A 17,797-nucleotide genomic window follows, 5' to 3' on the forward strand; every position below is an offset into this window, starting at 1 on the left:
CAACACATTTATAGAGGCCAGGCAGACCAAGAAATTGAAAACATCTGAAAGGAAAAAAAATAAAAACTAAAACAGAAACATGTCCAAAGATTTTGTGAACATTCTGAAAGTCACAGGTAAATTCGGTCAAAGTGTGTAAAACCATTTACACACTATTAATTTTGTACCTTTGCTTCTCTTGTTTGATATTTAGAGTTGTGTTTTATCCAGGAAAAAAAAATCATTGCAATAAATCCAGATATTTTACTCCAAAGAGAACCCTGTGTGATTTGACTTAATAGTCCTTCTCACAGTCAAATGGAAGAAGAAGAAGAAGGAGGAGGAGGAGGAGGAGGAGGAGGAGGAGGAGGAGGAGGAGGAGGAGGAGAAGAAGAAGAAGAAGAAGAAGAAGAAGAAGAAGAAGAAGAAGAAGAAGAAGAAGAAGAAGAAGAAGAAGAAGAAGAAGGAAAAGAAAAGAACAAGAAACCAGGATGACAGCAGTTTGAGATAAAAATAAAAGTTCCTCTCTTTAAAAGAAGCTATATCAATTCTCTTCATCCCTTACAAAAAGGCCAATGAAATTTTTGTGGGAGTACATCTGAGTTTTATGAGTCTGTCTGCACTGGTGAATGAAGGTCGCATTTAAATCCACAGAACAAGTTTCCTTTTGGATTAAAGAATGTAAATGTAAACTACTAAGACTGTGTATGTGAAGTTGTAAAGACTGTAAATTTACGTAATGATGCTGTAGTCTTGCAAAGCTGTGGATCTTACCATTTTGGTGGCAAAATTTAAACTCATGTTTAAAGTGTAACTATTAGACTTAATGTCTCCAAGCACTGAGAAATTTGGCATTGAGTAAGGTTATTTTTGTAAAAATTTTATGGAAACTACCAAGTATTTAAGGCCACTTTTAATTTTTGTTTCATCTTGTACTATGACTGTGATACTTCCAAATTTAGTGCCCAGAATAATGTGGAAACCTCTTCCAACATGGGCATTTGTGCTGTAATAGGTGAAAGCAATGGAAATGCTTAAGGTTACAGTCAGTCATTGCATGTTCAAGTGTTAGCTAAGACTTGTGACCTGCAGACCCACCCGGAACACACACAATCCCTTGATCTGTAAATCTCACAGACCAGGGTTCTCTTTGAAATTTCATTGTAAAATATTACACAACCCTGGCATTCAAAGACCACAGAATGTAACATATTTATTTTAAAATCCTATGTAGCATCCTAGCAGAAATAAGACAGATATAAAGAAGGAAACATAAAAAGTCAAGGTGAACCTCACTGAACCATGGTCTGGGATGTGAGGTGACTTCTGTTGACATCTCCCTTATTACTGCATGTGATATTATGATCAAGTGCACTTATAAATATAGGCAAAAAATAAAATCAAACAAACAGAACACAAAACCTGAATCTAATGGGGGAAACTGCAGACACACGGGATCAACCTTTATGCTGTTCCTGTTACCTCACCTTAAAATAACCTACGCAGATGCCAGGACAATTACAATTTTTTATCAGTTTATATATTATAAAAAAGCTGTAAAAAATCTACAAAGAACGTGTGTAGGTTCATACAACATATAAACAATTATAAGGCCAATTGGAAGGGAAAGAAGAGAAATGGATAGAGTAGGAAATTTAAAACAAAAATCTTCCAAATCAATGTTAGTATAAGTTCTCTCTAGAGTGTGTTGCAAATAGTTTATTACCTAACAAGGGATGCAGATTCTGTCTGTATCTGACCCTACCGCTCAGTTTATCATCTATCTGGATTATAGCTCAAGAGTTTTCTCAAAAACTCTTATCAGTGATGCCAAGTGATTCAACATGCTTTTTTTCTTTCTTCTTTACAAGGATGAATAAATAGGTTGAGAATACTGGGGAAATACTGGGTGTTTTCCTGATCCAGATATGGGATTCTGAGTAAGTCTGTCAGTTCTAAGATGATTCATTTTTTTGATAGAATAAGCCTTTGATTCCTAAGCAAAGCAACCTGGTTTCTTTTGACTTGCACACAGCAAAGCCTTCTATATGATATAGAGGACCTGATATATTACATGCTAGTTAGATAAAATGGCTAACACATTCAAGAGTTCTTCAATGTCTGATCCACGGGATTAAAACTTCAACCTGTCTTTAGGTATTTCCACTTGGGAAGAGATTGCAAACATTTGTTTCCACACAAAGGATCTATAAAAACAATAGCATGATCATGTCCTCATTTCCAAGGGTTCTCTTTTATCCTATTTCTGATCATGCTTTTTCAAATGTAATCATCCTCAAAAAAAAAAAAAAAAAAAAAACTAAGTAGCTGCCTGGAAGTTAATGTGGGTGTTTGGTTTGGGTCGTCCTCATTGTAGGCAGTTCCTGAAAATTTCCTCTAGAAGAAGAGTCTATCTGTTCATCTTCAGTCTTTCCAGATATTGGTCAGAATGATGTAGTCAAATATAAAAGTGTAGTAAAGTGTAAGATAGAGAGCTCATGAATAATCTACAGATTTTAATTCTCTAAAATACCACTGGTGTGTGTGAGTGAGTGTGTGTGTGTGTGTGTGTGTGTGTGTGTGTGTTTAACTTAAAATGAAAGCTATGAATTAACACTATTAAGGAGAAAGTATACATAGTGAGGCTTGGCAGTCGAGCAGGGACGTCTCTCTGAATGATGTGTGTGGTTCCTAGGAAAGTATGGTAGGGTTCTATTCCTTGGAGGCATTTATTCACTCACTCACTCACTCACTCACTCACTCACTCACTCACTCACTCACTCAGGTGTTAGTCAGAAAGGCTGTCAGGTAAGTTTCCTAAAGACAATGGCAGGATGTCCTAAAGCCCTATTGAGACATACTATGACAGCATAGTACAAAAGGATAGAAGATTTCCAGAATCTGGATGGAAAAAACACAGCAAAACACATTTCTTATGTGGAAAATGTTGGAGAACTTGGGCTAAATACCCGTCTCCTAGGATCAGCGCTTACTCAATGCCTGGAACATCTGCAGTCTATATATTTTCCTGGACCTGGTCTAGCCTCTTTTGTCGCCACTCCATGGAGTAAGCCGTATGGCAAAAGCATTCTGAGATTAGAGTGGCTTTGCTGGGAAAAGAGGTTGGTTGTCCTGCTCTGTTGAGTGAGGGGAAGTATGTTTCTGTATTGAAATGAGCAACTATGTTCTTTAATGTCTCCATACTGCAATCTTTCAGGATAGGAGAGAAATGAGTTTTGTCTTGGGGGTGGGTGTTTGGGGGATGAAGGTGAGGTACCAAGAACTATTTTGAGGTCTATCTTCCTTCTTGATCTTATCTCTGTTAAGTGACTCATATAATAAGTGCTGGTGTGATATACTTAGACTCTAAATTCTAAATGTCCTCCCTGACATTGCTGACATCATACTAATAGGTTGGCAATCTGGTTTCACTTCTGAAAGCTAGTCTTATCATGATGTCCAACCTCCCGGATGCCAGTTGGTTGGAATCTGAAAATCTGGTCTCAGAATCAGATGGCCCCATGGGGCAAGTCATTAAAAACCTGTTTCCAAGCATGCACTTAATTCTGCCTTCCCGGCTTTCTTGTCATGTGTCTGGTTTTCAGAACTACTTGTATCTACATATACCTCCACTTTATCCTCAGTAGTCCAAATCTGAGGAGCATATCCATTGTTTACCCGTGTGTGGATTCAGAGGAAATAGCAGGGCTCTCTTTTTCTCCCACTGTTAACATGTTTTACCTACATAAAACTCATTGTCTTCATCCAGAAATTCTCACTGACTCTCAATAAAGGCTGAGTTCCCCTAAATGCCCCTGGGCAAAAAATCTGCCTTGTCTTCCCCACTTGAAGTCACTGCTCTGAAGCAGGCCGCCACTAGTGCTGCCTCAAGAGAAGAAACCGACTAGAGTCCATTTTGCCTGCTGTAGTTGAAGTCAGCATCATCAAGCTGGGACTCTGTGATGTTTGATAGTTTTGTGTGTGTCCTCCCAATCTCTTCAAGGGCACAGGCGAGCGAGTCAAGATCCCCATCCTGTTGATGACGAGCTTCCCAGAGGTTCAAAATGACAGCGGAGGGGCTGCTTTGTGTAGCAAAATATGATAAATTCCTAGGTAAAATTAAACAAAGGAGAAATAACTCAGAATGATAAGACAAATGATCTCTGTAAAAGAAGTCAGGATTAAGTTTAAAGGTTTATTTATTTATAAGTATACATTTGGGCTTGTTGTCGTTCAAGTGCATCACATGCGTGCAGGTACTCTAATAAGGCAAAGAGAGTGTTGGCTCTTCTGGAACTGTAGTTACAGCAGTTACAGGCAGTTGAGAGCTGCCATGTGGGTGCTGAGAACCAAACCAAGGTCATCTGCATAGCTTTAAGTGTCATTAACTGCTAAGCCATCTCACTAGCCCCTAAAATGACCTTAAAAGGGCAGCAATAAAATAGTGGTGGAATGACACACAGAGGAGAAAGCCTGAGGCAGTCTGGTTTGTATCCCAGCACTATACTACAGCTCTACACAAGAATGACCTTAGTGCCCTAGTGCCACCTTCTTTTGCATCTTCCTGTGATCCTTCCCTTTCTGTCTTTCTTTTTTGTTTTTTGAGACAGGGTTTCTCTGTATAGCCCTGGCTGTCCTGGAACTTACTTTGTAGACCAGGTTGGTCTTGATCTCAGAGATCCTCCCGCCCCTGCCTCCCAAGTGCTGGGATTAAAGGCATGCGCAACCACTGCCCAGCAATCCTTCCCTTTCTTAAGCTACATGTATGAAAATATATGTATGTTTCCCTGCTCACTGTTCTCATGCAATGTTCTTTTACATGAGTCTATATGAAGTAAACTCATTCTTTGTTTTACAAATATTTTCCTATCTAAGTCCTCGACAAATATAAGAATTGCCAAGGTTTTGTTTTCAATTTCTGACCATTCCTCCTTTGGTGCTAAATGTCTACTTCCCATTTTCTTGACTAATTAAATGGTTTATAGGGTTTATTATCACCTTAGGTGTTAGTGTAATTATATATCTATCTACCACTTCAACGTTAGTGGATCAGAAATTCTCACTTCAATATCTCCAAAAGACTAAACTGTAAGAACTAGTATTTATGATCCTCTTTCTGATCCCTGACAATAGGATATTTGTTTTTGACACTTCCTCTTTATTGTGTCTCTTCCTTTAATAAACTCACTCACTTTTCACTTCTAATTTGGGGGACAGACTTCACTTATATCTTAGGATATCAGGATGTATAGTCAATAAAGGACTTTCTAAAATCTTGAACACATATTGCATTGCTACATTCTATTTTCAAGTCATAAGAAATCCTGTGTTCATGCCTATCATAGTATGACCTCAATGAAACTTAGGAGATTACACACACACACACACACACACACACACATACACACTTCCCCTTCATCTAACATCTTTCTCTGTCTTCATTCTTTATTATAAACTCTGAAAGAGATCATATTTAATCATTGGCCGAATCTTCCATAGCATTTATCATAATACTGTGACAGGCATTTATTCAACATCCATTAGCTGACATTAACTGAGTAATTGATTCTTACATGTCTTTTCCAGATGATATAGCATCTTCAGTGAAAGAAAAAAATGAACCCTAACCTTTTGGACAATAACTTTGCTATTGTGAGGACGAAGACCGTATAAAGGATTAAAGGTCAGTGTTTTTCATGGGGACTTTTAAAGTAAGGACAGAAATGTCATTCCCAATGAAATCTAGTGTTTTGGGAAGAAACAGTTTGCAGAACACTTTCTATTTTGAAGAGAGCAGCACTCTCTACCAGTATTCCTAGTATGTGATCACAAAGTGGGACCTTCTGAAGGCCAGTTTCCAATCATACTCGACTACTTATAGGAAACCTACACACAGTTTATATACAGCTGCTTATCAAAAAGCAGACATAGCAGGATTATTCCACATACCTTCAACTAAAAAGAATTTTTAAGAAAGGAAGGGTCGAGGCCAGCTCTAGTTCCTTCAGTGTTTTCTTGTCTTCCTCACCCTACTCCCTCGTCTTTGCCCCCCATTCACTGGCTCTACCTACAAGCCAGCTTTGTTTTTTTAAAAATGTGGTTAATGTCTATGCTAAAAGAAACAGTAAATCCTTCTTGAGTACTTTGGACAGATTCTGGTTCTTCTTATTTAAAAATTTGAGTTCATATTAGCACTTTCTGCAGTCTGTAGTTGCTGGCTCTTGCTATATATCCCCTTTACCCGAGGTTCAGGCAGTTCAGAACTGGAAGGGATAGTAGAAAAATAGTCACACACTAGCAGGTGTGGCCACCTCTTTCCATGTCAATTTTTGGAAGGAATAAAAAGTTTTTATGATCTCCAGTGTTGTTAAAAAGGGATCAACCACAGGCTGAGCTGTGTTTTAGTAGTAGAGACTAGCTTAGCCAGGGCTGGATCTCCAGGACTTCTCTTCCCCCAAATAAAATATTATCTGTAACCAAAAGAGCAATACTACCACTCCCATTTGACTTGGGGCTGCAGCTGTTTTGTTTTTTGTTTTTTTCTATTAAACAACAATGAGGTTTTGTACGGTGACTGGAATCAAAGTGATCCGAATGCTCTCCTTTAGAGGTTGTCCAACCTACAGAGGCCAGATAGTAAATAGTTCTGGCTTTGTGCATCTCAGACAGCCTGGCTCTCTGCAGTTGCTGTGCTCTACCATGGTACCATGAAAGCAGCAACTGACAACATTCATGTGAATGATGGCTGTATCCTCGGAAACCATCATAGAGTATGTCTGAAATTTGATTGTCATGCTCTTTCTACTTTTCTTACAACATTACTCTCTGTTTTCCCCTTTGATATATTTCTAAATGAAACAAATTTTTTTTAGCCAGATTTGCCCTGTGGCCATTGTGCTGTCTCTGTCCAGTGCTCTTATGACTTAACTTGTTGTCACAGTAGAGAACTAATTCAAAGAAGTTAAGACTGAACTTCCTGTTCTGTGTTTCCTTTGAAAAAACGATCTAGATGTCCAAGGTTGCTGAGCCTCAACATAGATGACCTGACTGCAGGACTCTAAGACATTTATTTAACCAGTTACACATTTAGTTATCTTTGACACTTCAAGATAAAAGCTGTAATACTTAATAGTGAAAAATCTTCAAGCATATGGTTTTCAGGTAGGGAATCTTGGTCCCAATTAGTCTTAAAAATATCCAGGAGCCCACATCGGGTAGGAGTTCTGTACACATAGTCCAGAAAAAGCACTACAAACTAGACAGTGCCTGCTGTCAGCTGCATGGCTCTAGGAAGCTCTGGGAAAGTAGAGATCTGTGGAGTAGGTACCAGCGCTAAAGAAAGTGAATGTTTAAAGGAGGCCAAAATGAAGCTTTCAACTGGCGCAGATCTCTGAACATACTGTAGCAAGTGAAATGTGCTTCTAGAAGTAACTTTTAGAGCCGTTCTTTGAATTTACACAAACACACTCAGTATAATACATATACACTCCAAGTTTCCATTTATTTTAGTAGATATAAGATTGTATTAGTCTTAATCATTTGATTTGCCTTGCTATTACCAGACATTTGATAAAATTTTGTTTCCCTGTGTATAGTAGAAAAAACAACCTGGAAAAAAAACCTAAATTAAACTCTTATTCCAACAGGCTGTCCTTAAAAGATAGTGATGTGGTTTTATGGGGTGCATATATGCAAATGCAATGTGATTTTTTTTTAAAAGTGTTAGGCCATATATACAACTGAGTTTTTTTATACCACACTTTTGAAATTATTCAGATCCTAATATATGAGTCCCATTTTTCCTCAGTCACTCTGATGCATTTGGATACCAGGTGGTGAAAGCACAAATTTAGCAAACATTACTAGTAAAACATGGAATTCATGTTGATTTTAAGAAGTTTCCCAAGGGAGTCACTGGTTCCCTCTCCCTGTCTCTCTCTTTGTTCCTCCCCTTCCTCTTTCTTCTTTCTCTCATCATGCTGTTATTCTCCTCTTACTCTCTTTCTCTTTCTCTCTCTCTCTCTCTTTCTCTTTCTCTCTTCCCCTCTCTCCCTTCCTCTCTCCCTCTCCCTGCTTCTTTCTTTCCACTCTCTCCCCACACCCTGTCCCTTCCTCTCTCTGAAAAGAAACCTAAACATTACCCCAAACTATAAATTCTAAATATTCAGAAGTTTGGCTGAAAAAAACATTTTCTTTCTCTACAGAAATATTTTTTATTATGCTCCTTTTAGAGCCCTCAGAGTGTTAAGCTATTCACTAAACCTCATCGCTTTTACAAATCCTGACCAACCGAAGTAATTTAGATAACTAATGTTACTTTTGGTGGTGCCTGACAGATGTCATTTACCATGCCGATAGAAGGTCTAACCACTGAACTATGAGGGTGACTTTGGGATATTTTAGGTTTTTAGTTCAAATCATTTTCCCAGAACACTAGACTCAAATGGCTTGGTCCTCTCTTGGATGCTCTCTGAGTAAGAATAATTGCTAAGATACCAGAAATTATGGGTCACACTAAGATGATGAAACACACACATACACACACACACACACACAAACACACACATATAAATTTATGTGGTAGTGATGGTTTATGAAATCTAATTAAATGTGTATTGGTGAATATTTGAGTTTTCTATACACCTGAATTCCTTTTTGTTTTGCTTCTGTGATTAATTTCACCTTTTAAACTTCCCCATTAACCTGGCCATGTACGTAGTCTGGGGCTTTCAGTGGAAGGAGTGCAATCTGAAATACCCTGACACATGTTTGGCATGGGCCAACTGATAGAGCCACACTTAAACATGTAATCCATTTAATGTCCAAACTACACCTTCCAACTTATAACTGTGTTAGATTAAGAATGGAATTCAGATTAGGTTCAGAGATGCTGGAAGACTTTTTTAAAGTATACAAGTAGAAGGCAGGGGAGAGTTTAAGAGACTATAATAAAATACCACCAGATAGGGCCATCATGATTAGTATAGCTCATGGTTAGTTCTACTGAAGAGACCCTGGCTAAAAACAGTGTAGTAAAAGCTTCCAGGTGTTCTGAGCAGTCCCCAAAGTATTCAAATGCAAATACCTTAGAGAGTAGTTTACCTCTGTGCATATTCTCAATGACCCATCAAAGATTAAGTTTATTGCAGCTGGTATCCATGGCCACCTGAGCCCCAGGGAATGTAACAAAGCACCATCAAGCTCACTCTGTACTTTCCTGAAACATTTTTTCTAACCCTCCGCCAACAAAGCCTTGCTTCTACTCACCATGGCTCGGCTACAGGGGCTTGCTGCCTTAGGAGTTACAGATGTAATTGGCTGGAAGCCCCAATAAACCACCCTCAAAAGGCATCAGATACTCCTATGATCAATGTGTCAGACAATGCTATTCGAACATACAGCAGGGGGCCACCTTTGAGCTGCACCCAAATATCCTTAGCATTGGAGACTCTTCTACTAGGTACAGGCCATAATTTCATTCTAACCAACGCTGTCAGCCAATTACTTCTGTAACCCCAAAGGCAGGGAGTACAAGTTTGTTTACATTCTAAAAGGAGGAGGAGGAGAAGGAGGAAGAAGAGAATGAGGAGGAGGAGGAGGAGGAGGAGGAGGAGGAGGGAGAAGAGGGAGAGGAGGAGGAGAAGGAGAAGGAGGAGGAGAAGGAGGAGGAAGAGGAGGAGGAGGAAGAGAAGGAGGAGGGGGAGGAGGAGGAGGGAGAGAAGGAGGAGGGGAAGGAGGAGGAGGGAGAGGAGGGGGAGGAGGAGGAGGAGAAGGAGGAGAACCTTATAACTAGCTCAACCTTGATGTTGCCATTAAAAAGCTTATTTTAGGAATATCTTCTTTCCGAAGTGTTTATCAGTAAAATAAATAAGTAAATAAAGCTGAGTCTAATAAATTAAAAAACATTGTTTCTAGAATAGTGCATAATCTTTGTATAGTATGGAATAGGGAATTGAAATGCAATCCTAATGAAACAATATTAGTATCTCTGCTATCATCCTAATTGTCTCATTTAATGAAAGCCTCTTATGCGACCCAAAGCAACCCTCCACACAGTTTTTTAAATGCAAATACAAGAGAAAAGCCATTTTTACTGAGTAACAGTAATTGGATAGATTCATCATAACCATTTGCTCTGTTCATCATGTTTCCATCTCCAAACTTTGGGCTAGCAGGGAGCTCAAGAGGCAGCAAAACCACTGTCAAGGTAAAGCAGGAGAAGTCTCATCTATGACTACTACTGAGTGAGCAGGAGACAAACTGTAAGCCAGAGAGCATTACGGGAAGGACAGGGACAGCTGAAGACATGCTCAGATCCGCCATGCTAGTTTGCTCTTCCTGGCCCTTCCCAGAGTTCCTTTCTGCCTAATGTGTTATGCGCTCATGGAAAGAGAGACAAGATGGGACCTCTACTCTTTGGATAGTATATGCAAGCCCTTGGGCCTAGAAGCCTCTGTGAACTACCAAATGAGAACATAGTTAGTTATAGTCTGCGTTTAAAGCTCCAGTTTCACTCCTCCCAGGATACACATGACAATTTCTGTGGCTTTTGGAAATGAAACAATGGCAAAGACCATCAAATCAAGATCTGGACATTACTTTGAGCTGGACTACATCCATGGGAAAAATAATCCAACTTCAAGTCTATTTTTTTCTTTAATCACATTGAGACATTTTTGAGAATCCTAAGGGCAAAGTAGGACTACAATGGACTAAGAGGAAAGCATTCAGGGCTGACGGTCCATGAGGGAAGGGTAAAATATTTAGACCTTTCACTTTGCAAATGACTCAGTACGAGTTTCAACTTGCCTATCACTGAAAGGATATGTGATCTACGGGGCAGGCTGATAAAATGATTCCACTTTAAGACATCATCTACAAACATGTGGACGTTGTTAGCTTTTCCAGTATTGTTTGTGATGCTTCCTCTCACTGGCTGTCCAGCTCTGCCATGTCCATCCTTTGAGCAAAGGGCTGTGTTTAAAGGGAGACACTTACTTCTGCAAAGATCAGCATGAACTTACCAGTGCCTGGAAATGAATAAATAAATAAATAAATAAATAAATAAATAAATAAATAAATAAAACCTGGAGCCAGCCCTTTTCAAAGCTGTCCCTTGTCATCAGCCCATGGGGCTAACAGTGGGAGCACCAGATCATATAAAAGCTTCTTTACCATGTTGCCTTCAGGACAGACACCTGCCACTTATAATCCACATACAGCTTGTTCATGGCTAACCCTGTCCCGCGGCTGTCTCTTTTCTGCTTCATATCAGCAGGCAGTTTCATGAGTCGTTGACTTCAGCAGAATGAAACCCAAATACCCACGACTCCGCTGCGTTGGGTCCCTCTGGCCTCACGCGCTTTTCTGATTTCAGACCCTGAGTCAGTCCACTGGACTAGAACCAGAAAATCTGATTTAAACTTCATTGTATTGCACCCCCAGGGACCTACATAATGCTATTGCCCTGTGCATGAATTCTCCTAGATATCATGAAGGATCTTTATTTATTTAATTTTTATTTGGAAACGGCAGCAGTACAGGTAAAGGAGGTACTTTCTGGCTTCTAGCCTGCAGAACCAAGAAAGCTCCGTCTGGTGCGATCGCAGTACATTTTGAAACAGGAACGAGGGAGGGCTGCTGCTTGGTATGCATCCTGGGCATATCTCTGCACATCTCCTTCTCCCTCCCTTCTTCACCTCCATGGCCTGCTCCAGAACTTTGCTACCTTTGATGATTCTGAGCAATTCTCCTGACCTGACGAATAGGCTGCCTATGACTCCCTGGGTCCTTTCTGTCTACCCTCTGGCCATTTTACTACACTGTGGCTTCCAATTAAGAGGGTAGGCAGTGGGACTGAAGAGATACGACCTCAATGCGAGAAGACTCTGCTTCTCATTAAAGGTCCTGCTGAATGAAAGCTGTGGAGGAAAGAAAACGAGATGTCACCATGCCATTTATCAGCCACAAGGACTGGAGGACTTTCATAACTTCTCAACTTTTACAGCGCCACCCATGAACCCAACACCTGAGACCCATTTGATGTTTGAACTAGATGGCTAATAAGAAATACGTTTCTCTGGCATTGCTGCCAAATTTTCAAATAAGTCTACTATTAGGGAAGGCCTCGGGAAAGACAGTTAATACGTTGTAATTTTCTTCTACTTTGGCTGCTTCCCCTCTATTCATCCAGCCACATCACATGCATCTATTTCCATAGCAACTCAGTAAAGCTTTGGTCTCACAAGAGTTTCTTGAATGTCGAAATCACAAGGCCTGGAAGATCTAGTCATAGGCTTCACACACGAAGACATACAAGAAAAGACAACTTTGGGTTTGTGGCTTGTTTTCTTATTAAGATTCATTTTCAAAAATCCCTGGATCCTTGTTTGTGTCCATTCGATTTCTGAAGAGACATTCTCTCTCTTCAGATCAAGGATCAAGGACAGCGTCCCGTGAGAGAGTTCATATCAACTAGTCAAGGATTATTTATTGAATTTCTCCCAGGTTGACAGCCTTATCTATACATGTCTAATGGTAATTTAGAAATAAGTATCAAAAATGCAAAATAATATGTCAGTTTGGATATGATGGGATATTGCTGGCTGAAGCAGGTATTTTTTAAATATTTATTTATTTTTATATGTAGGAGTATGTTTCTATATATGTATCTGTGTACCATGTGCCTGCCTGGTGCCTATGAAGGAGGGACATTGGATCTCTTGGGACAGGAGTTATAGCCAGCTTGGAGCTGTTGTTGCTGGAAACTGAACCCAGGTTCTCTGCAAGAACAGCGGTGCTCTTGCAAACTAAGCCATCTCTCTAGCACTGGAAGCAGATATTTAATCAATCCTCAACAATGTTCTCTATCACTGCTCACGTGTGGCCAGAGCAATAGATAGTTACTACAGCTGAAATTACAGGCTAAACATGTAACCTTGTACGTTTGTTCATGTAGTAAGTATGGGTGCTGAGTAAGAGCCAGCCCTGCTCACAGTACTGATAGATGAACGGTTTTCTATAGCATTCTTCACTGGACTCTGTTGAGTTTTTGATGTGATCCATGTGGCCAGACATCTTATCCTGTCTCATATTCTCACCAGGGGCTGAGCCTTAATTTATTCCTGTTTTTCCATGCCTCCTGTTCAGATCTGTCTGTCTCTCTGTCTCACTCTGTCTCTCTGTCTCTCTGCGTATTCTGTGTGTGTGTGTGTGTGTGTGTGTGTGTGAGAGAGAGAGAGAGAGAGAGAGAGAGAGAGAGAGACAGAGACAGAGACAGAGACAGAGACAGAGACAGAGACAGAGAGGCAGAGAGAGAGAGAGAGAGAGAGAGAGAGAGAAAGAGAGAGAGAGAGAGAGGCATAGATGATCATCAGCAACACTGACATTTATGTTTGCCAAAGGTAAAGTATGTTTTCAGGACTGGAAGAAAAATTAGAGCAATTATTTTCCTCCATTCTCTTGATAATATTCTCTTTAGTGTTTGATGGCTTTTACTAGAACCTGTACAATGCTTTGGGAAGGTGAAAGGAAAGGGAGAGCCAGGTAAAAGTTTATCATGTGATCAAAGTGAGAGAAAGCATACTTGCACCTCTGTGCAACCTTTCTATTCTGACTCTGAAACAGTGTTCTCACACAGTGTTGCCTACATATTGGCATATACATTTTATTCCTAACCATGTGAGCTAAATCAGTGATTTGGTATTGCATAATAGGAAAACAGAAGTGGATTCCACCCCACCTCTGTCATACATGTTTGCATGAAGGAGGATGCACATCTCTGTAACTTGTGGGTAGCTTCACTGAGGATGGCCCCAGTAGGCTCACATATTTGAATGCTAGTTACTTGTTTAGAACTGTTTGAGAAGGATTAGAAGGTGTGGCCTTGTTAAAGGGGGTGTGGCTATTTTGAAGAATGTGTGTCATTTTGGGATTAGGTTTGACAATTAAAAATTCCACACCTAGCCCAATCTTGCTCTCTTTGCCTGAAACTTTCAGATTGGGTATTAGCTCTCAGCTTCTGCTCTAGTACCATGCCTGCCTACCTGATGCCATGCTCCAGGCTGTGATGTTCATGGACTAACCCTCTGAAACTATAGTCAACCGCAATTAAATGCTTTCTTTTGAAAGTTGCCTTGGGTCATGGCATCTCTTTACATAGCAATAATACAATAGTCTAAACGAAAACATAAAAGAAACTCAGGCATTGCTGGAAGATGAGACTGAGCTGAGTCAGCAGATACCAACAAGGTAGTCCCAAGAAAATCTCCTTTGCTGCTTCTCCAGATGCTTCAGTATGTGTGTCAGCCCTAGTGTCAGCAGCCTCTTCCACTTTAAAGGAGGCTGGGGTAGACCTGAAGAAGAATCTTCAGCTCCTGGCAATGTCTTGACAAGAGCAACAGAATCTTAAGGAAGCTTTATTCAATGAGGATGGACAACTGCAAGTTGGGAAAAACAGACTGAGAAGAAATAGAGATTGCTACCTGTTCATATAAGCATAGTTCGCTAGAACAGTCAGGCCTACTTGGTTTGGCATGACCCCTGGCAGCTTCATGGCACAGAGACAGAAAGTTGGGTAGTTGTTGAGTTGTTGGCAGCAGATCCCACATGGCCTAACTAGTTCTTATCTGGCCACTTACAGAAACTCTGCTGACCTGATTCAGGTCCTTCAGTTCACAGTTAGGATTTTAAAGATCCAAGCTGGAGAACAATGAGGGAGGTAGGAAACGCTACATGCTGAGTTGAATATGTTATCTGGGTAAGATTTTGAGAGAGAAGTAGATTATACACATTCACACTATTGTAATTTCATATTCATTGTGGTAATGTCAAGGTGAACAACTAATATTTGTTGAAAATGCTTTTAGGACACTAGATTGGAAAATTTCCACAAAATAGGTATTTGAATTCCTTATGGCAAGGATGGCAAGGGAGTTTAGGCCTTTCTGGAAGTGAGGTATTAGGGGAAAATAAGCAAGTCAACAAGGCTCATGACCCTGGACCCAGGGAGAGCAGCTAACTCAAGCGTGGACAATTGATGTTCATTAATGTCTGGGCATAAAAGACACTAAATGTAGTCTACAGCATGGTTTGCAATTTCCCTACAGTATGAAGTCAGAAAGACATGACATTGCAGCCATGTACTTTAGGTCTTATGTTGTAAATGGACAGTTAAACAGAATGAAGTGAGAGCACCCACTAGCTCACCCTATAAATCTGTAGAAGTACACAAGGGCACACAGGGTCTGTGCAACAACTATCTGTTTGTTAATACTACTTTGAAATTCACAACCTTTCACAATTAGAATAAAGGCAATATACCATCTATTCTATATGCCCATAACTAGAGAGAAAAGCTTGTAGCTTTAACTGACATGCTTCTACAAACTGGAATTGCCTCCAGCACAAGGGTGTGGAGCAGACACGAGTCCCTGCTGAGCAAGGACCCTCCTCTCCTCTTCTTTCCTTTCCTATCTTCTCTCCTCTCCTTTTCCTCTCCTCTTTTCTCTTCTCCTCTTCCCATCTCCCATCTCCTCTCCCCTCCCTTCTTCTCCTCATCGGTCTTTTCTTCCTACCCACTATTGTTCAACAAAATTAATTTTCTTGGTCTATTTTTTGTCCTGTTGTCCATGTTGACCAGAAAGTGAACATGACACAGTCATGGTATTCATGGATGACAACCAAGAAATCTCTCCTCTTTTAAGCTTGCTAAGTTTGGAAGTGGGCTAAGCTACAGTATTTCCAACACATTCGTCTTTTTAATGCTTCCATTTTTGGTCTGAGCTGTGCCTTTTCAAGAAGCTATCTATTCTCTTTGGGTCTGTCTATTCTTTGTAAATTCATTTTCATCTGGTAACAATGTCAATGACTTCTGGTTGTATCCTTCATTTGTGGATTCTGGATCCATTCTGAGGCAGGAAGCAGTATTCTATCTTTTCTTGGCAGACACCTAACCCCTTCCCCCTTTCAGATACAAAAGAGTCAGGTAGGAGTCTGTGAAAATAAAGAAGGAAAAGTCAAAAGGGAGAACAAGCCAAGCATGGAAGGAAAAACAAGCAGGGAAAAAAAAAAGCAATGGGAAAAATATCTTTGTCTGAAAAGAAAAAAAAAGATAAAAAAAAATCCAATAGTATCAAAGGCAAAGAAAGTAAAAATGATGCATAAAACCCAGCTTAGCGTATTGTGGGGTCTAGAGGAAGTTATGGGAGAGGAGAGTTTTATTTGCCTTATCCCCAGGAGTCAACCCAAACCCAGTGCATACCAGCCTCCCACACTACACACTGGCATTGCTTTGAGCAGTTCACCAATGCTTCTGCTCCTCTGAGGTAATGAAGTTTATTAGGGTTTCTCTGTTCCAGGCAGCTCAAGGACAGTAAGTCATCAGCTAACCTGTGCGGTGATGAGCACTGTCACTCTCTGCAGCACACCTTTTGGGTGTTGGTGTCAAGATAACTTTCTCTTCACTTGGCAGCAGGTCTACAAGTTGCCCTGAAATTCCCTCTCAATTGTATCTAGGCACCCATTGTTACAGACTGAGAATGTCCCCATTAGGGGCTAAGCAGTGCCTACCATTACTGGGTGGAGAGAGGACAGCAGGATATTTGCTGCCCTGTGGCTATGTACCGGTATAAGCTATGTTCTAATCACTTACCAGGACAGCACAGTCTAGGCCTCTGTTTGAGTAACCCAAATAGCAAACCTGGACACAGAGCCAGAACTAAAGTAGGGTTTTTGGTAGCGTGCCCTGAGGCAGGGTGAGATGGCAGTAGATACCAAACACAGGTACTGCAGCTGGACTCCATAAAAAAATAGAGTAGAGGAATATACCAAGATCCCAAGCCCACATGGTTGCCTCAACTCCCTTTATTTTTCAGAGTTTGCAAAGTCAAAGCATTTCAAAAGTTACCCCAAATTACCTATTGATGCTGTTTTTCTGTGCTAACATCTGCCAGTCCTTGCCTTTGGCATTGGGGGTATCAAACGTAGCGCAGATCCTCTGTCTGATGGAATAGGGGATTTTGAAGGCTTTCGGGCCAGTCTGTGCAGGGAAAGTACTGTCCTCTTGTGCGAAGAAAGTGATGGTTTCTCGTTCACTCTATAAACAAGATAAGTGATGTGTGATCAGGCCCAAAGAAAAACATCACTGACATTTCTTATTTGTGAAAAATCTATGTTAACACACATGCTCCAAATGCATACATAAAACACACTGACAGGTTCCCTTAGTTTTCAAAATAGTAAAGACCTTTTTTTTTTAGTGGCCCATCAATCATATCTGAAAGATTTACAGTGGCCTCTTCCACTCTGAGATATCAAAGGTCACCAGCTCCTAACATCCTGCCCTGTCTGGAAAGGAAAGAATTAGGTAGTTTTTATTTTATTTTATGTTTTTTAAGGCTTTCGGAGAGATGAGAATTAGTAAGAAGCAGCTACCTGGTGACAGATTTGGGTTCAGTCTGAGGAATGACCCTCTGGTAGTCATTGAGACTAAAGATAAATGGGATGATCAAAGCAGCAGACTGGGAAGCTGTAAGGGGCAGGGGACTGTATGTTAATGCTACAAAAGTTTGTCCTTTTCCTTACTCTTGCAGTTGTATGGCACTATGATTAATCCCATTTTTGAATTAACTCCCCTCAATGAGACAGACTCTGTCAGAGACAATGCTTCTGTGAGCTGTGCACAGTGATGGCTGGATGGCTTCCACATGCCGCATGCCCAGCTGCTTCTAATGTCAGCTGCCCAGGAAGGAAAACAACTTTTAGGTCACCACACCCATGATGAAGTCACAAGGAGATCTGGCAGGCTGGAAGTGGTGGC

At 40.5% G+C, this 17,797-nt stretch overlaps 1 protein-coding gene across 10 annotated transcripts in view; it reads right to left on the reverse strand.

The window, feature by feature from the left end:
- Positions 1-576: 576 nt before the first annotated feature.
- Unc5d (unc-5 netrin receptor D) overlaps positions 577-17,797 on the reverse strand; it is a 533,275-nt gene continuing 516,054 nt past the window's right edge. For all 10 annotated transcript variants that reach the window (XM_031339462.1, XM_031339463.1, XM_031339461.1 and 7 more), the window contains 2 exons: positions 16,896-17,074; positions 577-4,088 (listed from right to left, as the gene is read on the reverse strand). In XM_031339462.1, coding sequence (XP_031195322.1) covers positions 3,884-4,088; positions 16,896-17,074 — 384 coding nt within the window. In that variant the 3' untranslated portion in view covers positions 577-3,883. The remainder of the gene's footprint in view (positions 4,089-16,895; positions 17,075-17,797) is intronic.

This window comes from Mastomys coucha, unplaced genomic scaffold (genome assembly GCF_008632895.1).
Source record: "Mastomys coucha isolate ucsf_1 unplaced genomic scaffold, UCSF_Mcou_1 pScaffold22, whole genome shotgun sequence".
In the NCBI taxonomy this organism is placed as follows: domain Eukaryota; kingdom Metazoa; phylum Chordata; class Mammalia; order Rodentia; family Muridae; genus Mastomys; species Mastomys coucha.